This window comes from Engystomops pustulosus, chromosome 7 (assembly GCF_040894005.1).
Source record: "Engystomops pustulosus chromosome 7, aEngPut4.maternal, whole genome shotgun sequence".
In the NCBI taxonomy this organism is placed as follows: Eukaryota; Metazoa; Chordata; class Amphibia; order Anura; family Leptodactylidae; genus Engystomops; species Engystomops pustulosus.
Window position 1 is genome coordinate 32,502,155 of NC_092417.1, and position 25,095 is coordinate 32,527,249.

At 41.4% G+C, this 25,095-nt stretch overlaps 1 protein-coding gene across 7 annotated transcripts in view; it reads right to left on the minus strand.

Annotated features, from left to right (window-relative positions):
* The window catches only part of NPAS3 (neuronal PAS domain protein 3), a 322,632-nt gene that overhangs the window by 283,633 nt on the left and 13,904 nt on the right, over nucleotides 1-25,095 (minus strand). For 2 of the 7 annotated variants that reach the window (XM_072115379.1, XM_072115377.1), the window contains exon 1: nucleotides 22,781-22,994. The exons of the other annotated variants lie outside the window; for them this stretch is intronic. In XM_072115379.1, coding sequence (XP_071971480.1) covers nucleotides 22,781-22,830 — 50 coding nt within the window. In that variant the 5' untranslated portion in view covers nucleotides 22,831-22,994. Of the gene's footprint in view, nucleotides 1-22,780; nucleotides 22,995-25,095 lie in introns of those variants that run through there. 7 annotated transcript variants of the gene reach the window in all.

Below are 25,095 nucleotides of genomic sequence, written 5' to 3' on the forward strand. Positions count from 1 at the left end.
TTCAAAAGTAGTGCAAAAGTAGTACAACCTGTACTAAGTTTGAGTGTGCAGAGTGCGTCAGATTATTGAACACTGGCGCACGGTCTTCAATTATCTGGCGCCTCCTGCACGGCTCGCAAAGTGTGGACCATCTTTTTTTAGGTGCACCACAATTCTGTCGGTTTGCTGTGCACAATATTTTTATGTCTTGTGCTGCTGCAACCCAAAACTGGCGCAGACACTTTATAAATACATGTGCAAGCAGATTGCACAAGCTTTTATGTGCAAAGTCAGACAAAAAACTGTAATAGATCTGGGTCTTAGTGTTTGTGCTTTGTGTTTTTGAGCTGTGATGGCGGAGTACCGGCTATAACTAAGACCAGAACATAGCTACAGGACAGATCTTAAACTTCGATATCACATACTAAGTGGCCTCCTCCACATCCCATTCATCTCCAGGGCAGATTCTGCAGCATCTATACAATATTTGTAGCATTACTGAAAATCTAAGTCTTTGGTAGATGTGACTCCTTCGGATTCCCTTTGTCTCTTTCTATATATATTTTCTGTGCACATACATAAAAGCCAATAGCGGTATAATTACCTCTCAATCCATTCAAATACAAACTCGCGGCACTTTGTTTTTTAATTTCGGTTTTAATTCCACTGGTATTGATCTGTTTGCGGCCGGGAGAAGATTGGGCTGAAGGTCTTAATCAGGGAGGGAGCCGGAGCAAAAGAGAGAAAGAGATATTGGAAAAGATATATGGGGAGCGACAGGGAGGGTTAAATAGAGAGGTAGAGGAAGACGCGCATACCGAGATAGAAGGAAACACACGGGAGCGGATGAGAGCGACAACAGGGCACTGAGTGACAGACATGAAAGAAGAACCGAGAGCGAGAACGCGCGGCCGACTAACATTCCAGAACAAAAGACACTCTGACCAGAAAGCAGCAAATTAAGTTCGCTGATTCTCCGTCATTGCTTATTATTATATCCCTCCCGCAGGCAAATCCGCATCACGCCAGAAGGATTATATCATTTACACATGCAAATGGGCTCTGTATCTTCGTATGGATATCATGCAAGGGATTCATTCCCGCTCCATGCTGTACATTAGAAAATCTGCACCAGCCTATACACCCTGCATAGACTGGAGTAGTGAGGGGGTGAGGGACACGTAGGGAGGGAAAGAGAGGAGAGGATGAGACGGCTTTTCTTCCGCTCACTCCTATCTACGGGATGAGAAAAGGCGTCGGATCATCTCCTTCGTCAGACGCAGATGTTCTTATGGCAGGTCTCAATGTTCGGACACTCTCTTCTTTCTGCCAAACCTATCGAAATTACATATCTGTTGACAGGTGCCGCCAGGTTTTGGTAGGATCGGTTATGACGCCACATCTATGAAGGCTGTCGGACACTTATTCAACTTTCGCTGTTGGAAGGAATTTGTGTTTTATTCTGTTCTATTGTTTAATGTATGATCATCACTCCTCCTCGCGATACGGTTAACATGCATGTTCGGCTGAGCGCGTGAATGCGCATTAGGGTTCGGAAATCTTAACAGCCATTTCTTTCCAGAGATAGGATGATCTCTGGAGCATGTGGCTGGAATTTTACAAAGCTCATTGCAAACATTTCTGCCGCGTGCGTTGCTAGTATGCCGTAGAGTAACTAGAAAATACACGTTATTCCATTAGCAGCCATCCACAAAATCCTCCAGACACCAAGGTCTTTCTTAGGCGGCACATAGAGTAGTAGGGACGCTCTGTGCCGCCATAGCATGCTCCGTCAGCTTCCATATGAGAGCCATTGTTTCTTGTAGAGAATATTGCTGTAATACGCCATGAAATGAAGCATGCCATGATTTATTTATTGTCAGATTCATACAGAATATATCACTCAAAATAAAACCAATATAAGAACCAAACCGGCTGGACGAGCACTAACTAAATTCCATGTGACCTCTTTTTTAAGAACTTTTTGGGCCAGAAATATTGATAATTTCTCAATAAAACAGGTCCTCAATACCAACACATAACATCCCCGGAGATCAGCTTCTGCTCATCAGAGAATGGGACTGAAAGAAGACAGCTCCGTTCTCTCCGTAGTGGCTGAATTGTGTCCCTTCAGCTCAACTCCTTACTAAATATATGGGAGCTGATGAGAAGTAACCTGGTCTTAAAAAATGTAAAAAAAAAACTGCATGGAAAACTGCCTACTATTTTATTTAGCTGAAAAAACATTGATCAATGAACACCCATCAACCTATCATTAAAGACCGATTCTATGGTTGGGTGATTGTTTATCCCAGAAACCATTTAATCTGACCATACATATTAGATGTATCAGCAAAACTCATTGGGAGTGATTTATGATTAAACTCCGAATTCCACACAGGGGAATTCAGAAATCTGATAAATCCGGAGGTCGGCTGCACTGCTGGGCAATTTTACGCCGGTCCTGCATGACGTAGAATTGTGCTATAGCTTGCGCCAGTTCCTAGTGCGGTCAATAGGTAGTGAGCTGAGCTCCTTCACGCCCATTTGGTGTAGAAGTGACGTAAAAGGGGGTAAATAGTCACAATTCCTGGCCATGCACCAGGAAATGTGACTATTCCAGGGCTTGCATGCCAACCACTGATAAATCGGCCCTACTCAATAACAGTGTATGGAGGCCTCCCGACATACCTCCAACCGTAGATGTAAAAGAAGATCTGAATTGAGGAGAAGGATTTTTAATTTCTGATTTTTTTTTCTTTGAGGACTAGCTGTTGCTAGAGATGTCTTTCTTTCCTCCACCCTTTTTGACATGTGAACAGAGCACGCACGTGAATTGGGTATAGCCATCAGCCCATGGAGAGTTTGGCTTTGAAGAGAAACCCTGAGATGACTTGAAAATCTGAATTTAACAAAAAATCATTAAAATTTGCATTACAATAGCTGGTCATCTGATGCCACTCATCTGTGGATATCTTATGTCATTAGAAAAGGTAAGGAAAACCCCAAATATATCCCACACACTTCTCTAAACTGAGAATAGAGAATGTTAAAATGTTCACGAGAGCTGCACAGTCCTAGATGAAATTCTGCCACGTCCTTATAAATTATGTATGCTTTGTGCTACGCCTAATATTGGATAACATCAACAGGATAACAGAAATATTGCACTCTACACATCTCAATGTTAATCAAGTTTAAAAGTAATTTTCAGGGAAATCTGAAATGAAAATAATCTACGGCAAATTAAACTGCTGTCCCAGATTAGGTTTTATTGTGTGCGCTTAGAGTAAAACTCCTGGAGGTTTACTGGAGAAATACAGAACGAAGATGTCTAGTGTAAAACTCCAGAACCGGTCATTTCTAATATAACTCCTTAGTTACTACCAATAATACTTTCGACTCCTATTTTACCAAATTAAGGACCATAAGAAGAGGTTTTCTAAAAATGTAAATAACCTTAAATGTTATTTGAAATCGAAAATGGGTAAACACCTCCTCTAAGGTTTCATCGAGTTCCAGTAGCAGCTCTCCAGTCCTTTCAGACCAGAATCGGTAAAGGCGACTTTTATACTGTGCAAATGACGGCTAAGCCAATCGCTGGCTTCTAAATTAACATCTGAATGAGGCCTAAGTGATGTCCTCACTTCCTTTACAACAGGATCGGGAGCGATCGAGAACAGTGAGCAGCTACTGGAATCAGGCGTACCCTTGGAAGAGGAGAGTGTCCATTTCTAAATACAAGCTGTTACAGCGGTGCGCAACACTATGCTTTCATCGCTATTTTATTAAACTAGTACCCCAATGCAAATGACTGTGTGCTCACCAGGATCGGAACCCAAGTGTAGCACATGGCTTAGTGGAGGAGCGGGGGTTGGGCACTCCTTACACCTCCCTTCATCATAGAAATCTGGGAGGCCACCAGTGGAATCTGGAAAAATATAGGCAAAGTCCCACGTCATGCACGGCGGGCGCCCGGCCAGGACCCTGTGCTCACGGCACTGTGACCAGTTGCCACAGACCTCTACAGGGGCCCAAATATGGTTGTATGCATGAGGCCTAATATTAAACATGTCCCATAAGGAATCTAGGCATGGATGAAACACATAGGGTCATCTTTTTAGGGAATAAGGACGCAGCTATCAAGTTGGGTGTCAGAATAGAATAGAATATAAATGTGATTAGGCAAAATTGAACCTAGGCACCATTGAATTGTAGCCCTTATAAACTCCAGCATAGCCACTAAGGACATAGACTGCAGCTTAGAAATTGGTGCTCGGGTTGTAATCATCAGTGGAGGACAGAAATTTTGGTTAGTATTTATGGAGATAGTGCTTTTGTAGTAGGGCGTGTTCATCTAAGGGCAGTGGTGGCGAACCTATGGCATGGGTGCCTGAGGTGGCACTCGGAGGCCTCTCTGTGGGCACCCAGGCCATTGCTCCAGCGCACAGTTCCCACACAGTTAGCCCAGAATTTGCATTGGAACTTCGGGGAAAGCAATTCTTCCTTTTTAGGGGGCCCCTACGGTATGCTAAAATGATAATCCAAATATCTCCTCTTTCAATGGTAAGAACATCCCCAATACAATTTAAAGGCAGAGCAGTTACAAATAAGTTATTTCTTTGTTGGCACTTTGGGATAAATAATTTGTTTTTTGGTTGTTATTTGAGCACTCATCTCTAAAAGGTTTGTCATCACTGACCTAGGACATAATAGGCTCCTAAAACCCTCCCAATAAAACCAATCTCACACACTTTCAAGATATACAGCAGACACTGTTGCCAAAACAGATGCACCTATAGCGTTGAAGATTTGCTGCAAAACAAGTCCTCCAGAAGAGGCCGGTCCGACTGATTCGGACTGAGCGCGGGATTTAACATTTAAATTGTGTCACAAGCCCAAGCACTTACATGCACTGGGAGGAAGATGGTGAACTCTGTCGGACCTGAGCGGGGAAGCGACACATGCAGGATATCGGGCGCACCATCTTAGTGAATCGCGGCAGCTGTGCATTCTCGTCAGGGAACGCACCTCGGGGATCGCGCAGGGACAGGTAGTAAGTAAATGTGCCCCACTATCTTTGTTGTTTTTTTTAAAAGCCAAAAAATCGGCTAAAATATAAAAATAAAAACTATATTTTAGAATTTTTTTTTTTTTTTAAAAAGGACTAGAAACCTACTTACACACAAATAATAGCAAATTGTCCAATAATACACATTGACAGCAACATGAAAAAATAAATATGTCACCTAAATACCCGCTCTGTCAGCATACAGGTTGGAAATTGATTTCCGAGTCTTAGCAGACTTGCCCTGGTGTTGACATATCCAGCTCAGGAAGAAATGCCAGCTTCATCCTAACTGAACACACATGGCGGTGCCAACGGATGAGATATAGGATCATCCCTCTTACAGCACCCTGCCAAGTCCACCCAAACACAAAGATCACACACTAGACTGAGGACACTTGTTCATCTGTCTAAATAACTTCTTAAAGGGGCTGGCCACTTTACCTCATGTTTTTGTAATGTGTGTGTTAGTATGGTGTGTGTGTGTGGGGGGGGGGGGGATATGAGGTAATTTACCAATATACATCTAGTAATAGTTCTGCTCCGCTTTCTTGATATGTAAAGTGAAGCCTCCTGACTTTTACCTCATCAGTCAGAGATTCCTGACCATAAAATGGCTGAAGAATGAATAAAAAATAAAAAATGAAGGTCCTGGCAGGATGATTATTCATGGACAGATAGAGATCACATGACCCTCCATCTACGGCCATTTTATGGACAGGAATGTCTGATGATGAGGTAAAAGACAGGAGGCTTCACTTTACATATCAAGAAAACAGAGAAGAACTTTGAATAGGTGTATATTTGTAACTCACCTAATATTTTGCCCCCCTCATTTACACACTTTACAAAACACATATGGTAAAGTGACCAACCCCTTTAATTATAGTTATCAATAGTGGTATCGCCAGAGTTGAAAAATGTCACCACAATTCAAGAGAATATACACACACAAGTGCAGACTTTACCATTTGCATGTAAAATCCCATTTAAAATCTGTTGGTAGAATTTAGCTGCGGATTACCATAAAAACCAAGATCCACTGCGAATTTGCTGATCTTTATATGGGAAACCGGCATGAAGATCTACATCAAAAATATTCTATATACACGTGGATTTTCAAGTCAATATTGTTATAATTAACATTTGTATTATTTCTGCAGCAAAAATTTGCACGCAGCGGATGATAAATCTACACCAAACCGCAATTTGTGCACAAAAATCCAGCCAATATACATGAGGATAAATGTAAATGTATTACACAGAACATTTGTAATACACAACGCGTACAGGTGGCCTAATGGCGCTGACATACATTTACATTTACGCTTTTAACTCCTGTTAACACATTTTTTTTCTATGCCAACAAAAAAAAAAATTACTAAAAAAAATAACAAAAAAATTGTAAAATCAGAAGTGCAAAAAACCCATGAGTAAAAACTGATCAAGAAACAAACAAACATCAAGAAACTGTGTGCTTGAAGAAGACCTTTCACCATGTGACATATGTGGTGATCAACATGAAGATAAGGACTGTCTGACATATTCAGGGGCACTTAAAATTTTCTTTTTAGACCCCATGATTGCTCAGATATCAGTTCTAATATCAAACCATCATAATCCTCTCCACTGTCAGAGAGGAGGTGCTGGAGTGGAGGAGGAAGGACGTGTGTTAGAATAATCTTGTTTCAGTGTCAGAGAAGATATGCCGCCTTCTCTGCTGCTTCAGCACCTGCTCTCTGGAACTGGCTGTTGCTGATTGGACAGTGTCATTGAAGTTTATCATAGCACAAACCCAATCCGCTGCTCCAGCCCCTTCTCTCTGACAGTGGAGAAGGTTATAATGGTCAGATATTGGGACTGATATCTAGCCCTGAAGGGTCTAGAAAGAAAATTCAAAGTGTCCCTTAATTTATGTAGCAGACACGCCCCAGTAACCTCTAAAGATAATTTGCAGAGTAGGCTCTGTATCTGTACAGTGAATATTGCCTGCGACTGTTCGGGGCTAAATGATCGCTGATAATAGCCCAATTCTACGCCAGGACAAAATTAAGTTTTGGGATAGTTCTTGGTAACTCCCCATGTCGATCCAGTGCAATGTACTCCCAGAGTCTATAATTAATAGCTACAGCAATGACAACCATGTAATCACTGGCCTCAGGGATATACTTCTGAGGCCAATGGAAAACCCAAATAAACTGGTCAAGCAGGGAGAACCAGAGAGGCTATTGAGAAAGGCTGGGGTTTACCAGGTAAGCGTGTATGTAGAAAACGAAATGGAGGGAGTTATAGGCAGAGTCTTCTAGTAGCGAAAGAATTGGAAAGTGTCCACCTCCTCCGACATGTCATGAGTTAGGGCACTTAGTGTGCCGGAAACATGTTGACTGTGTGACCTTCTTGAGGCATCTCTGGACTTCACTGTAGTGGATCAATAAAGACTTTCTTTACACTTTGACTGGAGCTGGACCCGAATCCTCTCATATGCTCCTCCACCACCTGCCACTGGAGAAGAGTCGGAAGGCCTTCAGGCCTTTAGTTATTAATAAACAGCCATTTGTGAAATAAGAAGGTCGAAAAATTGAAGACTCAGAGTCTGAAGCTTGGCTTACCAACACCACAGCCCCAATCCCTACTATTTTTCTCTATTTTAATGCTCCCGGTAGGATGGCGCTACTAAAGTATCCTCTATCTGCCACAATCGAAAGAGTTTTTTTTCCGGTGACGGATCCTATTTAATCCGGTAGAGACATACAATGACGTCCTAAGTAAATAAAAGGCCACAATTAGATGACTCCAGTTATTTCATGTGACTCCTATATACGGAGGCCTCCTCCTGGCACTATATGCGGTGCGCCTCTTACTTCTTCATTATCATTATAGATTCGGCTAACGGTAGGACGGTGATGGCAGGCCTGTGCATTAGTGCCCCTACATCAGCTCTTCACAGGCTTCTCCCAACCACCTGACAGAACACTAGAGAAGAACTCAGCTAAAGTACACAGCCTAATGGACTAATCTCTCCATATAAAAGGATGTCTCAAATGCATTGCTTGAAAAATGCTGCAAAATAAAGGAGATGCTGAAACGGGAGGGAGGGAAAAAAAATAGATAACGTTAATCTCTAAGATGTCCTCTTCCCTCTGTCTCATCTGGGATTCGCGGCTTTGGAGCAGAATGTCTGGTAAATACTTCTCATTCACATTGTTAAGAATATATCAGAATTAATTACATAGATATGGGAATTTAATCATGCTGCCTTTTATAGCGTTTTTACGCCTTGAAGGGAGGGATTTTTCGGGGCAGAATCGCCTCAATTTTTACGCTGTGAAATTTTTTGTATTGTTTAATATCGGCTTTGTCGCCGAAGAAAGGGGCTTTTAAAAGGCAGCAAACGCTCATCACAAAATAGTTGTCAAGGAGTTTAACGCTTTCAATTAAAAGTTACAAGTTTGACAAAATAAGGTAAAAAAAAAGCAGGTCAGAGATTGGCTGTAGTAGTGACATGGATATAAGGGATGTCATCACTGTGGGACAATTAGTCTAATAGACCACCAAACATCGGAGTATTATTTTTTGAGCTCTTATATAATTTTATTTTATTTTTTGTTTAAAACACCTCAAAGGGGATCATTCACCACAAGTAGTCCTATCATAAAGGGCTGAATCCCTTATAGGAAATCTACCATCAAAATCCATCATGATAACCCATGGACACTTACTTAAATCCAGGCACCATGACTGAGGTAATCTTCTTATATTTGTTATCCATGGCCTCCTTCCTTCTAAGATCAACGTTTAAAATTATGCTAATGAGCCTACCATAACCACTCTGTGTGATTTGCTTTTACAGGCTCTGCAGGGCGTGCTCAAGTAGCAGGGGAGAGGGTAAGTCCTTCTGTGTGCACTGGTAGAACCCTTCTGGCTCATTTTCATAATTTTAAAAGCTGATGTTGGATTAACACCATGGATAACAAATATAAGAAGATTACCACAGTCACCGTGCCTGAATCTATGAGTAATGGCCCTGAGTTATCATGATGATTTTTATGGTAGATTTCCGGTAAGGAGGTTTATAACATAAGGCAACTTAGAGAAGAGCTTTGAAATTCTTAAAGGGATGTCACCCCCAACTGATTAGGAGAACAGCCAAAGCTCTGCCATAGATCTAAGGATTAAAAGGAGGATGCCCAACCTGCCTCTTCAACAATCAGGGGCAATGGGACCCCAATTCTTGCGAATGGTCTGACCGTGAGGATAGCAGAGAACCTCTAAACTTGGACGAACCGCATGACTGTCACAAATAATAAGAAAAGTGATTACTTTTACAGACAAGTTTCCTTTCAACTATTAATATGAATTTATTTATTTTTTTAAATTAGAAAAATGAAATCCCACTTTTTACTTATATCCTAAGCTGACTTGGTCACACACTGTTGCCTTTACTACTCCAGTATAGTCCGTAGTGAAGACCAAAACATAAGCTGTATGTGTAAGCCAAAATCTTCTAATGCAGGACCTGATCCCGTGCTACGCACATCTCTGTTTGGCTCATTTCTATGGATTTATGCATAAACTGTAAGCTGGAACGATTACCGCTGAAGTAACGAGGAGGAGGTTGGGAAGATTGTGACAGCCTTGTTCGTTTTCTTTTTCCTTTTTTTCCCCCCTAATGACTTTATCAACAGAAACCCGTTGACCGTAGCTCGGTCTTGTGTCGGTGAGGAACAACGTCAACACTGCAGGATAGAAGTCATTCCAAGAACAACCGATCAATACTATATGTTATAAACCAATGGTCCATTGTCCCGGTTTCTCATCGCTTTTATCTCATCTTTGGGAACCCCACACCCACGAGTTAGTAAGACATCTTCTTGTAAGACTTCCCTGCTCCATGGTGCTCAATTGACTTGAATCTGGTCACGAAGTAGGACCTTGAAAAGACAGCAGTCCAGTGTGCGGAGGGGGAAGACTATGAAGGAAAAGTCACTCATAAATGGGACAATTTTTACAATATAATGAGTCTAGGTCATTTATGTCCACTATAGATGACCATGGGGATTAGATGACTATTGGTCAAACATATGGGGTCTACAGCGGTGTCCTCCCCAGATGGCAGATGTCAGGAGAAGATGGATCGGGCTGCTGGGTTTCAATTTCAAAAGGGAAGAAGAAACTACATAATATTATGTGCAGATGATACATATTAGATAGAAGATGATTATAGATAGATAGGTCAAGAGTAGAGATGAGTGGACCCGAATTTTCCATTACAGGTGGGTCCAACGCAACCCAGACATATTGTCGGTTTGGCAGTGGAAGAGCCAACTCAGCAAAATGAAACCCCTAACAACTAGCTATGGCTATGATTGGCCAGGGAGGTAGTTGCTAGTAGTTCAATTTTTCGGATTGGCTGTTTGGATGTCAATGCCACAATATGTCTAGGTCACATGGGACCCACTCGAATGTAAACTTCAGGTCCACTTATCTCTAGCAAAGAATCCAATCCAGCAGTCGCTTTCGGCTGTGTTGACTCACTGGTCTCAGCAGTGACCTGTATATAAATGGCAAGTGAACCATGAGGCCTAAAAGTTTCTGTTTTTAGCACCTCTTGAAACCAATGACTGGCTGCAATGAAGACCTTAGCACTAGAGATGAGCGAATCCAAACTTTAAGTTTGGGGCCGTGGTTCGGGTGCGTCCAGCGCGACCTTGACATATTGCCAGATTGGAAACTGTGCAGGCAATCCGTCAAATTGATGCTAAAGCTGTGATTGGTCAGAAGGACACCCTGACCGGTTAGGCAGTATTTATTTCTTAAGACCGTTAGACAAGTGGATACATTCCTACAAAACAATATGGCCGTCTCTCCTGTCCTAGACCGCATTGTGCAAGAAATTCCCTCCTTTCCGGGTTTCTGTTGATAAAGTCAAATTGATGCTATAGCTGTGATTGGTCAGAAGGACACCCTGACCGGTTAGGCAGTATTTTTTTCTTAAGACCGTTAGACCAGTGGACACATTCCTACAAAACAATATGGCCGTCTTTCCCGTCCTAGACCGCATTGTGCAAGAAATTCCCTCCTTTCCTGGATGTTTTGATGAAGCTTTTAGGATAACCAATCACATTACTTCTCAAATCCCCACAATCTCATGGTAGTATTCATGTTATTTTCTTTTTTTCCTCCGGTTTTCTAACAAACATTGCCACACAAAACACCAGGGATACAATACCCGGTAAAATTATATAAAGATATCCCTGATTGTACGAGGCAGCCGCATAGAGAGAAAGGTTAAACAGAGCGGCGGATCTTTCCTGGAGGATATCTATAAGACTATAATAAAATTTGCAGTCGGAGGAGCCTTTAACACATTGCACAGGCTTCTGTAAATAAAAGTTTTTTTTTTAAAAAAAAGCACTTTTTCCTTTACAAAGTGAATCTGAACTGTCTGAATACACAGCTTTTTCGCCTTTTTTTTTCTGAATGAAAGGACATAGCAGATGAATGAGTGGGGAGATGCTAATTCCAGCTCCGTAACAAAGGGGCCTTTCTGCGAGCGGATTTCACACGCAACAATTAAACATATAATCATTCTGAGAAAATGCAAAATGCATGAAGTTTTGCTTTCTCAGAGCGCAAATTATATGCGAGGAGCGAGAAAATTATTCTTCAAAGTCAAACAAGACCTGCTGATACGTAACAAGAAATTTAGATTTAAAGAGCACTGGGTATATTTACATATAAACACATACAGAGGGATCTACCTATAGGTATATGTATGTATGGCAGGTATGTAATCATGGATTTATTATAGGCTTCATATTCAGGCCTATGGCTGGGACTAATGGTGCACAGTCTGGTCTGCCAAGTCCAAAACAATGTATACAAAACCAGCATTAGACTGTAATTGACTCCATCTATCCAATTATCAGGGAGGGATAGGGAAAAGATTTTGTGTGATACATTTGCTATTATAATTGGAGATATATGTTGTGCGGACCATCAAATGTACACATAGTCATTATTGTTCTGTAAAGAAATTTTCGGAATAAAGAAAAAAGTATACTAATATATATAGTAGTATATAGTATACTAGTATATAGTATATATTCTTCCAGAAGAGAGTCCCTCTCTTTTGATCTCTGGGGAATTGGACCTACATATAGACTGTATTTGGTGTATACAGTGTGAACTTTCCAGTGAAATTAGTGTATATTTAGTGGAAATTTGTCAGGTTGAACTTAATAGATATGTTGCAGAATATCAATTAAGAATATCTATAATAGAAGCAACGGCATGTTATAGAGCAGGAGGAGCTGAGAACTCTGTACATGTCATATCATTTCATATCTACCAGCAACAAGTTATAGAACAGGATTAGTTGAGCAGATTATACATAATGTCCAAAAAAGCGGATTATGACTGCCATGAATATTATAGCCCCTACAAGTCTGGAATCACTTCCTACGTATGGTACTAGGATCAGCTTCTTGGGAAATGGAGGATGCATCACTTCTGCCTGCTTTCAACATGCAATTTCAGGACCTTTGGAGGACTTTCAAGGGTCCTGAAATAGCTTGTGTACGTGTGTATTGAGAGCAGGAACAGATGTATGAGGCTTCAATGTGTGAAGGTCCTTCTCAGTATACAATTTGGGGGATGGTGTGGGTGGCCATGGGCCCCTTGTATGCTTGGGCCCCTGGCTACTGCCCAAACTGCCTGTATTATAATCCACTAATGAGTGTCCTGACTGCAGCCAGCATGTTATAGAGCAAAAGAAGCTAAACAGTCTCCACATAGTGTCCTATATACAGGCAGCAAGTTATAGTGCAGGAGGAGCTGAGCAGATTGTACATAGTGTCCTATCTGCAGGAAGCATGTTATAGAGTAGGAGGAGCTGAGTAAATTGTACATAAAGTCCTATATGCAGGCAGAATGTTATAGAGCAGGTGGAGCTGAGCATTTTGTACATAGTGTCCTATCTACAGGCATCATATCATAGAGCAGGAGGAGCGGAGTAGATTGTACATAATGCCCTATTTGCAGGCAGCATGTTATAGAGCAGGAGGAGATGAACAGATTGTATATAGTGTCCTATCTGCAGGCAGCATGTTATAGAGCAGGAGGAGATGAACAGATTGTATATAGTGTCCTATCTGCAGGCATAATGCTACAGTGCAGGAGGAGCTGAGCAGATTGTATACAGCATATTATTTTCAGGCAGCATATTCGGAGGAGGAGCTGAGATATATATCGTTCAGTGGGGAAAATTAAAACATAATTTCATTTTTTTCTTTATAATCCTTACTCTTTCTAGGAGGTGATTGAAACGAAGTGGATATATCTTTACAAAATAGCCCTCTATGAATTGATAAGACCGCCCACTGGACTCCTGATCACCGTCTGGACTATACTTTATGAATAATTATAACATTATACAGATTATAATATATATATTATAATATAATTATAATTATAACCCTACAGATTAATATCCTACAATATCCTCAGTCTATTCCTCCTTCTATCTCTGATCTATAAGCATCAAGATCACCAGAGCATCCCCAGGTTATAGAGGAGGTCGAGGGAATAGCAATGTAAAAAAAAAGCAATAAAAATTGACAAAAAATGTAAAGAATAAAAATGTAACAACTTTTGATCTTCTCGTCGTCGTGCGCCGCGTTCCGTAGAGAAAGGGGTTAAATAAAATCTCTCCTTTAGCTACAACCTTTCAAATGCCAGAAGCCGAGCAGGCAGCGCGATTAAAGGGCATTAAATTAAAAGATCCCCCTCCTACAACTTCAATCAGAATTTCAGGCCGTGTGTTATTTAGCTTCAGCTCCTCAAGTGCAGCAGAATAACAAATTGCAACACTTTGATTTACTTTCTGCCGACACCAAATGGCGACAGGTGATAAAGAGAGCGCCGTGGCGCGGGGACGAGAAGCTTTCCCAGGAAATTAATTCCATCTTAAAGATTTCTATCCCGATATAAATATGTATGGACGTATTTACTTGTGACTCAGTCTTAAGAGATATATATATGTATATTTGGTGTGTATGTCCTCCACACATATACATTATAACAATGCACGGGGGACATTTATGGAGATGTAGATAACAGGGGAATCATATATTATCATCATTTAGTGAGCGCTAAGAGTGATGGGCTGCACTGTAGACTCTAGACGTAGAGGGGGATATACGTAGAGACACCAACAATTCACATCGTGGACGCTAAGAAAGCGAATCGAATCTTCAGTTTGGATGATTTCTACTTCATTGAACAAAGTTTCAAAAAAACTTATGCAAAAACTGATCCCAGATACAGATGACTCCCGACATATTCCAAAGCCAATCCGGTATATTAACGCCCCCAAACAATTAGCCAAGGCTATGATTGGACAAGGTATCCCCCTAACCAATCAGAGCCATGGCTTGTTGTAAAGGGCGTTCATATGACAGATTGGCTACCAATCCGGCAATATGTCTGGAGGAATGGCCCAAAGGCCGAACCTAAACCGATATTTCGGGTCATAATCACAAACCTTGGACTCTGAAGCAATTGGACCTTGGACCTTAGTCTTCTGAAGCAATTTTTAAATATAAAAAGCCATTTTTAAAAAAATTATTATTCCAGATTCCTAGAGAATTGTCGAACCAATGAATAGATTTGCTCATCGCTTCTAAGTGTCATAGCCGATGGAATCCCAACGATCCTTTATCGGTAAAGAAACCCTTTATGATAGCAGCACCCATGTCCTTAATTTCAGACACCCTTCCCCTGATCCCATGGTTTCCCACTTCCACAACTATTCCGACACCTGCAGAAGGCTTCTCCGCACTCCGCATGTTGATGACATGATGAAGGGTCTCTGTCACAGATTTCGTCACGTTTGACGGGAAGAATAAAGCAACATCTGGCACTATTCTTCCTATCACAATGTCGGACACCACAACAGAACCATCAGAACTCATTGTGAGCCCCTGAGTATCATTGGTGTCCGTTGTATGATGGATCTGGAACTCTTATGGATCAGTTCTGTTTATGAAACAAAGAACCAGAGATGACAATGTATATGTAAAGTCATCCTTAGTACAGGGCTATCATGTCTACCTCTACGGCAGGCTACCTACCATGTAACACATACATCATGAATGGCACAGATGTTTCCTTTCAATCTCCACGCAGGCATCTCCTCATATCCCCCCTCCCATTGTCAGCAGCCTGCGCCGCCGTCTAATGATATTATATAGTAGATTTCTCACGATTTCTTGTGTTCCCTCGTCATGCGACCTCTAAAATTGATTGTATTCATTTTCCTTACATTTCCTTTTACTCTCAATTGCTTCTTTGACTAGGAATCGTCTTGAGACAAAGACACCGTCAGTTGGGGAATAATATAATTATTATAGGAGAGAAACCTGAACAACATTGGCCCAAATCTAAAAATTGGGCATCTAATCTTCAGAACCTTAATGTCTGTCATCAGAAATGCACTGTAAGAAGGACCCATCACATACATACACAGCAGATTCAGTATTTGGGTTCTGGGTCATAAGGTCTATACTGTGGTGGTGGTTGTGGATGTTGTGTTTGGTGGCCTGAGGTCTTATTCATGTTAGTGCACAGGTCTGGGGTCTGAATTAAATTGAAGGGATGTTCTAGAGTCTGATTTATTCCAGGGTTTTGCTCTTGGGTCTGAAATAATTTTAAGGGTCTTTTCTGAGTTTGTGGATGTTTTATTTGGTGATCTGGAGTCTGCACAATTTTAGTGCTCTGGTCTGGGGTCCAATTATTCTTGAGTCTTATAACCGTAATTGTGGAAGTCTGGTCTGGGATCTGAATTAATTTTAACTCAGTATTGCATCATTAATATTTTAAGATATTTGGTTTGAGTTGTTAGATGTATAACATCTGAATGACTTTTGGGTGCGGTCCACATGTGTTTATGGGTCTAGGGTAGTGGCATGCCACAGAGGTAGCACCCTGAGCCATCTCTGGCGACGAAGGCTCTTGTCATTGCAAGGATTTCACCAGACAGGACCCTTTACCTCTTCCTGCAGAACCAGGAAGCCCAGGATCTGCCACACTCTTTGCTTAAGCAGGATATTCTGGGCTGCCTGGGACTGCAAGAATAGCAAGGAGGGCTAGATTACTATTGGAGATCCTGCGCAAGGCTCCGCAATTCTTCCTGTTCAGGTGCTGGAGGAAACCTCAAAAACAGAATTTTCCTGTGGAGCCGCGCAGAGAATGGGGGAGCGCCTGAAGGTGAGTATGTAAGTTTATTTTTTTAAGTGCTGGGCAAACTGGGGGCTGGCTGTACAGCAAAGGGGGCTGGCTGGCTGTATACTAAAAGGGGTTGGCTGTATACTACAGGGGGCTGACTGGCTGTGTACTACAGTGGGCTGGCTATATACTACAGGGGTTGGCATGCTATATACTACAGGGGCTGGCTGGCAGTAAACTACAGGGGGCTAGCTGGCTGTGTACTACAGGGGCTTGCTGGCTATATACTACTGGGGGCTGGCCGGCGATATACTCGTGGGGGCTGGCTATATACTACAGGGGGGATGGCAGGCTATACACTACAAGGGTTGGCTGGATATGTACTACAGGGACTGGCAGGCTATATACTACAAGAGGCTCGCAGGCTATATACTACAGGGAGCTGGCTGGCAGTATACTACAGGGGGCTGGCTGTTTACTAAAAGGGCATGCTGGCTATATACTACTGGGGGCTGGCTATATACTACTGGGGGCTGGCCGACAATATACTAGTGGGGGCTGGCTGTATACTACAGGGGGGCTGGCTATGTACTAACGGGACTGGCAGGCTATATACTACAAGGGGCTCGCAGGCTATATACTACAGGGAGCTGGCTAGCTATATACTACTGGGGCTGGCTGGCTATATCCTACAAGGGGTCTGGCAGGCTATATACTACAGAGGGCTGGCTATATACTACTCGGGGCTGGCTCACTATCGACTACTGGGGCTGGCTGGCTATATACTACAGGGGGGCTGGCAGGCTATATACTATGGCAGGCTATATACTACAGAGGGCTGGCTATATACTACTCGGGGCTGGCTCGCTATATAATGCTGAGGGCTGGCTATATACTGGGAGGCTGTGACCAATTAGTTCCCACCTTCGACTTATACTCGAGTCAATTGGTTTTCCCAGTTTTTGTTGGTAAAATTAGGGGCCTCGGCTTATACTCGGGTCGGCTTATACTCGATTATATACGGTATGTGTGGTTCACAGTGTATGAAAACACATGGTAGATTTCCTTTAAATAAGTGATATCTTCCTTATGATCCACCACCACTGCAGCGCTCACTATCGCTCTGGGGCCCTACTTAAGAACACCCGACTTACAGACGACCCCTAGTTACAAACGGACCTCTGGATGTTGGTAAGTTACTGTACTTTAGCCTTGGGTTACAATAATCAGCTATAACAGTTATCACGGGTGTCTGTAATGAAGCTTTATTGTTAATCCTGGTCCTGGTCAATCCAACATTTTTCAAATCCAATTGTCACAGAGACCAAAAAAAATTTGTCTGGGGTTACAATTATAAAATATAGTTCCAACTTACATACAAATTCAACTTAAGAACAAACCTACAGAATGTAACTCGGAGACCGCCTGTACACGTGTATCATATGGGACTCTTTGCATTCATTCAATGTTATACAATTAGTTTACGGGCCCTAGAGAACATCCAAGCCACCACCAACTTGCCGGACTCATCGGTAGCCCGATCCTCTACATATCCCAGAACATGGACCAAAATTTAGTAGACTAAAAATTGGAAGATAGGTCTGTATTCCAAGTGACTGCCCCCTTATATCTCTGATTCTCCAGTTCCATTCTCTGTTAAAAGTTTTCGCTAGTGACCTCTACGGAAGTTTTTAGAAGTAACCATTAAACTTTCATTAGCGCATTGCCTTTGTAAGACCAATTGCAGACAACATAAAAGGGTGTATAAAACGGTACAAAAGAAAACCCATGTTATAACCCACGGAAACCAATCACCTGTTGCTACATGGGTCTAAATCCAGCAGACTGCTAGATGCTGATAACTTGTTGCCATGGACATGGTCTTCTGCCGCACGCTATTAAAAAAAGCCTCTGTGGGGGATATTTCCGATGAAATTCCTAAGGTGCAGACCTGCGAGCCCATGGCAACCAATTAGACAATTGTACTACATGGTGAAGAATTAATTGCTGATGGTTATCTGCACAGCCCACGTCTGGAAATGTGTTTTTCAGATTTTTTTTTTTTTTTTGCTTTAGAAATTATATTAGAAGGTTATTGTGTTTATGATCTAAACATTTCAAGTGTCTTAATGGAAAATAGAAAGTATAGAAACAAATGACAAATGTTTTCCATTGGATATGATAAGAGACTTTCACCAAAGATATAGAACTCACCGTATATGTAAGGTTGTATTCATAACTTGTCTGGAGCCTTCAATGTAGAGGCTTTTTAAAAATCTATGACAAAATAGTGCAATATAATTTGTCAACTGATAAACTAGAAAGATGGAAACCCATCTTTGGGGTTGGTCATGTGACAAACCCATTCCTGACTCGCAATCTTTTTATCTATTCCTGTGATGGTAAAGAAAAACTCAAATCCCATGGGAGATGTGAATACAGCTTTACTCTCAATGAGAACCATGAGCTCTGAACTTACAGGTCCACAAGTCAAACACAGTAAATCTAAACATTCAGACAGATTGTTGTGGAGTTGGTAAGCCAAACTTCTGACTCCGACTCCTCAATTTTCCTAACTCCGACTCCCATATACATGGGGCATGTTTAAGTGATACATTTGCAGTAATAATAATTACCATTACAATACAATAGTCAGTTCTGATGAACATTGGAACTTTCAATATCCGGCATTTCTCTGGGAACAGTGTTTCACATTATAATGCTACACAGTCTAGGAAAACTAGATAACGTGAAGGCTTCTATACCTATTGTACTTTTTCATGTGTGTGTTCTGTATTTTTGAATTTGAGATATTAGAAAACTGTTTTTCCCCCATAGTATATGTATAGCGTATAGAATCCATCAGAGCAGCGAACCTCTACAGACATGAGCTCATAGGAAAGGTAAACTGAAACATAAAGCAGTATACAGAAAGAACACACACTGGACAATCCTGCCTTAATCCAGTTTTCCTGATCACTCTAGCAGTTCTGTAGGGAAGGAGCTTCACTACTGAGCATGTGCAAAAAGTGCATCCACATTCAACTGAAGTAAAATCCGACATCCTTAGATCATACATTTATAGGGCATTCCATAATTTCCCCAAAATATTCAGCACATACTGCAGTGAACTAATTGTAATTGTAAGAATTTATTACATATATTTTTGGGATTGGTCCATTTTATTTCGACACCGACTCCACCAAAATGGTCTCCGACTCCATAACTCACACTCCACAGCCCTGCATTCAGAAAACGTGACTTCCGAAGTTGACCTGAACTGCTTTTTACCTAAGCGGAAGGAAAACATTTACACTGAACAACTATGGGCTCTGGACTTGCAGTTCCACAAGCAGAAAAGCAAACATGGAAATCTTATAATTCGAAAACATAATACGAAATAAAGCCACTGATGTGACTTTGGGAGTGGTTTGCACCTAAGGGGAAGGAGAACATGCTTTATAGGAAACAATTATGAACTCTGAACTTGAGGTTCTACTAATACAGAAGTGAAACAAAGCAAATCTTAAAATAAAACACAAAACATAATTTGGCCAAAAAAATGACTTTGGCAAAGGACATGAACACTCCTTTAGACCTAAGAGGAAGGAGAACCTGCTTTACATGGAACAATTATGAGCTCTGAACTTGCAGGTCCAAAAGAACAAAAGTTAAACAAAGCAAATCATAAAATTAAAGAGGAGACGACAACAATTATCTTTATTTAACTAGGATACAGTATGTTTACACGTATGAGGAAACATCTAGTCACATGGTACGGCAAAAAATCTGAGACATATCTTAAAATCAGGATCAAACATTCTCCACCCAATACAATGTATGCAACAGAGAACCAACAGTAGGGTACACCCTTAAATAAGAGCGGTCTAGCTCATGAACTGCCAACACAAAAATGATAAACCCCAAACATAAACTGAGCTCTGAATGTAACCTGAATAAGCTTTGCAGGCCTTAATGAGTTACTATTTGACTTGTATATCCATAAATAGCCAATACTATATACTTTATGTTTATTATTAGTGCAGTCTAATAGTATGGCACCTTACATAACATATAGACCTGATAATAGTGGACTCCTTGCTCATTACACCACCATAAATAAGACACGCTGAGTGTTGAATTCACATAGGGAATCATCCCACAGAGCTGACAGTAGCAAACGCAATAAAAAAATAGAAATGGAAATGTGCTGGGGAAGACCTGGGATCAGAGACTGTCATTTCCAATAAGAGAAATTCAGGACGTGGTTATAGGATTCATCTCTAGACAATGTTTACTAAGAGGAAGCTCTTCCCACTTGTGTTTTATGGATGAAGCCGCCTGAATACTAATCTCCTCGCAGGAGTAAAGGTAGAGCAGAAACGTCACCATTTGTGCAACAAGAAACATTAATCTCCATTTACAAAGTTTCTGACACCCCCAAGTGTCTCCAGTCAAGACGTTATTGAGCGAATCTATAATGGAAGGCACGGCACAAGTGTGATGGAAGACTCTGGGCCTTCGCCACAGGCAGTGTACATAACCCAAGACACCACCAAACTCCTACTGATGAACAGCCGCAATAGTGCACAGTGTAATAGTCTACTACCGAAATAATTGCAGAAAGATATGATCTATCAACAACCTTCTCAAAAGAAAAACAACTCCAAAAATTCTCGCCCCTACCATGGTCAAGGTGGACCCAACTTGCTCCCATTCCTACTAGACGTCAAGTTGAATTCTGGATCTATCTATAAGAGAGGGTGAGGAACCTGTCGATCTCCTGGATCTTCAAAAGGGACATCCCATAACAGTTAGGAATTGAAGGCCTCCCTTCTCCAAATATTATGGAGATACTTTCTCTCTCCTAACTTTTACTTGGGCTACCACCTCACTATGCACCAAAAGTCGAAATCAAAACCTTGCTCTTTCAGAAGGAAACTCTATATTTTAGTGACAGTGAGGAACCTGGCTTCAACTCGTACTTTTATAGACTATCAGAAAAAACATCTTCTCTTCTTCAAAGTTTAGGAGAAAACCTTTCTTGCAATAGGCTTCTACTAGGGCTACCAACCAAGTATGAATGAAAAGTGAAAGTCAAAATCTGGCTCCTCCTGAAGGGAACTTATGTTCCAGGGGTTGAGGAACCGGTCTACCACTCAAACTTTCCTGCACTTTCAGGAGGAGCATACCATAACCATAACAATCAAGGATCAATGTCCTCCCCTTTCAAAAATTTGGTGAGAACCTGCCTTGGGCTTGGTTTCTTCTTAGGCTACTGACCCAGTCTCCACTAAGAGTGAAAATTTGGCTCTAACAGAAGGCTAACCTAACCCTTACAGAGGGCGAGAGAACCTAATAACCCCTTACTCCAAGTTTTCCTGGACGAACATCTCATAAGGACAATAGAGTCACCACACCTAAGAGAACTTCTGACCCTTGGGCCTTCAAACTACCCAATCTCATGGCTTCATACAGGAGCCCCTGGTCACCTACAAGTAGTTGCTGGGTCAACCTAAAGTCTACCCGAGTCCACTCACTACCTGACTATTACCATATGGTAATGCGTGATGGACATTTTATATATTATTTTAAATAAGTGCATCAAATTAGGTGCAGAATTTTAGGCAAATGTCTGTGGAATAGTCTGGCTGTCCTTGAGCCAAAAAGGCAAAATTTTAAAAACTGAGACTTTAAAAAATGTCTATGATTTTCTGACTACCCCTCTCCTTAGTCCCTGATCATCCACCCTGGACGCCAACTGTATCTAAATGGAGTAGTGGTCCGTACAGGTCCATTCAATGTCTAAGTGGCTGATGAAGATCACCTTGAAGAGAAATGGGGGTCCTGGACCCCTATTCTAGATATTCTATACATATTCTTTGTGAGACTATCTCTTTATAGCGGTATCATTGTACGTATAAGTTTTGGAGGACTAATGGCGGGGTCCGAAGACAATGCCGAAAATTCCGGTCACATGATGAACGACAATGTGGTAATATAAGGTGATAATATAGCACCGTATGACCTATGTCTACATGATCGGACCCCCATCGATTAACAAAAATATCTCTTTAAGAGTACCGTTACCATATACACTGAAAAAAACATGCCAGCAACAGAAATACCATACCATAATGCTAGACGACCATCACATGACACCATATTTTAATGGTAATCGTCACCAGTGAAAAGTTTCTGATGCGAAAAAGCGTAACTGCTTACACACGACCGTACAATCGTCTATGCGACCGAGTTGTCAGGTTGTCAATCACATGATTCACAGGACCAATGACAACTGATGCTACACACAGTCCTGGGACAATGTGCGGTCCCTGCAGTGCAGTGTGACACATGATCCGCATCCGCACCCCGGAGACGCTGTGTGTGCACGGCTCCCTATCATGTGTGTGCGCTGCGGCCGGAGCACACGTCATGTGTCACATACACACACAGCCGCACGTAGCCGCACACACTCGGGCCTGCCCCATCCACGGCCTCTCTTACCGTTCTCTGCGGGAAGGGTCCTGCTGAAAGCCGGGCTTGGTGGGCGCCATGTTCCGGGCAGCGGGCCCCGTGATGTCCGTATGGCCGGTGTGGGGGAAGCCGTCATCCTCCGCTCACACACACAGAGCCGCAGCCTCCTCCTCCATGAGGGGTGACAGCGGCTCTAGCTACCGCGGCTGCATCCCTCCATCAGTGCTCCCTCCATCACACTGCCCTCCCCCCTCTCCTCCTCTCCCCTCCTTCTCCTCAATACCTTTCCCTCTCTCCTTCACCTATCCCTAATATCTGACATAACCCTCAGCATCCTCCTCCTCAGCCCTCACACCAGGCTCAGACACCTGTTGTACTTCACACATGTAAAGGAGGACTACAACCCCCAGCATTGTCATCACACACATCATAGAAACCCAAAGGGACACCTTTTGAAGGAATAAATGACATTTTCTCAAGTAAAATACTAGACAAGACCCCCACATATAGCCTCTGAATCACAACTGACCCCTTCAAGACACCCATAAATGAATACAAACCCTACAGTGGGTCCTTTCAACATAAAGAGACCCCTGTAAACCAATACAGAACTTCTCAAAGAAAATCAGAACAAAGAAAGACCCTCTTATTGGGTATTAACTCTAGAATAACTTAAATACAGACACCTAACAAAAGACCCCTAAAAATTACAGACCCCACGTTCGTCAAATCGTACAATTTTGCTTACCGAAAATACTCTGTTTTTGGTCCGACTTTGGTCGTCTTTGAATCCTAGTGCTATCCAACCATCTGTTTTTGTAGTCCGAGTGTCATCCTAGTTGTTCAGATTTTCACATCCAAATTTGGGCAACTTACATGAAACAGGTGTGTAAAAAACTGACCGCACAAGGATGGCATCCGTTGCACTCGACTTCAATGGGCGTAGACTACTGCATGCTTTTATTTTATCGGATCAATGGAAGGATCGTGAAAAATATCTGACACATACATTGCACAATAGGCTATCAATGAGTCCGGGTGCTGTCCAATGTATCCTTGGACTCTTACTACCTTGGACTCTTACATCAGATGCTCAAAAAAATCCCAAAACTAAAACCCCAATAATACAAACACCCTGACTATGAATCCCAGTGTGGCTAAAAGACCTTCCCAAAACCCTAGAGATCTACTTAAAAATATAGATTTCCATTGCTGATTATGCATCACTCTATGAAACCACTTCTATGAGATCCCCCTGCAAGGGGCATATGTTATGCCATGACCTATTGTAAAGCACTGTTATGCTTTTAATTCAATAAAATCTTGTTGAAACGGTAAATATAGATTTCCAAAAAAATATACAATATAGATTTCCAAAAATGCAAATAACAAAAAAAAAAACTAAATAATTGAGGACCCAATAAAAAGGACAGAACTCTGAAATCTCGGGTCACAGAATAAAGTGCAGATGACAAACTAATAAAAAATTGTGATTCTAAAAAATAATGACTTAAAAATACAAACCCTCTATATAATGAAAGAGCCAATAAAAAATACAGACCCCTAAAAACTCAAATCCCAGAACACTTACAAAATAGCACACCACCATACAAACCATAAAAATTTAGATCCTAACAAGATAACTATATGAAAATACTAACCCCCTACATACTTGAGGACACAAAAAATCCCACAAGAAATAGTACAAAATCCCTAGAAACCCCCCTGGAAACCCTTAAATAATGTAAGATATCAAAACAGATCCTTCCAAAACATAGAGCTCTTAAAAATAACCCAACAATAGATCCTTAAATAATTACAGACCTGATCAAAAATACAGGCCCCTAGAAACTCACAAACTCCATAAAAATTTAGATCCCATAAAAATAACTGCACAAAATGCCCAAAAAATACAGTTCTAATAAAAAGTCATAATACTAACACTCTAATGACTAAATCTTCTTAAAAATACAGACCCACCAAACAATACAAAACCTATTACAGAAGATCACTTAAATAATGTCAGGCACCATAACAGACCCCCTAAAAATACAACTTCTAAAACAAATACAAATAACAAAAGAGTTCTAAATAACTGAGGATCCAATAAAATGAAAAGACTGCTTAAAACTCAAACACCTGCAAAATGTACATGTCAAGGTCAAATAAAAATTCATATCCAAAAATATAACTACGGTACTAAACATACAGATCTTATAAATATTACAGACTTGCTAAAATATAAGGACACCAGACCCTCTAAAAAAACCTGATCACAAAACTCCAAAAAATACAGACCAGCTACAAATAGAAACGTTAACTAAAAATAAAGTCCACCCCAACAA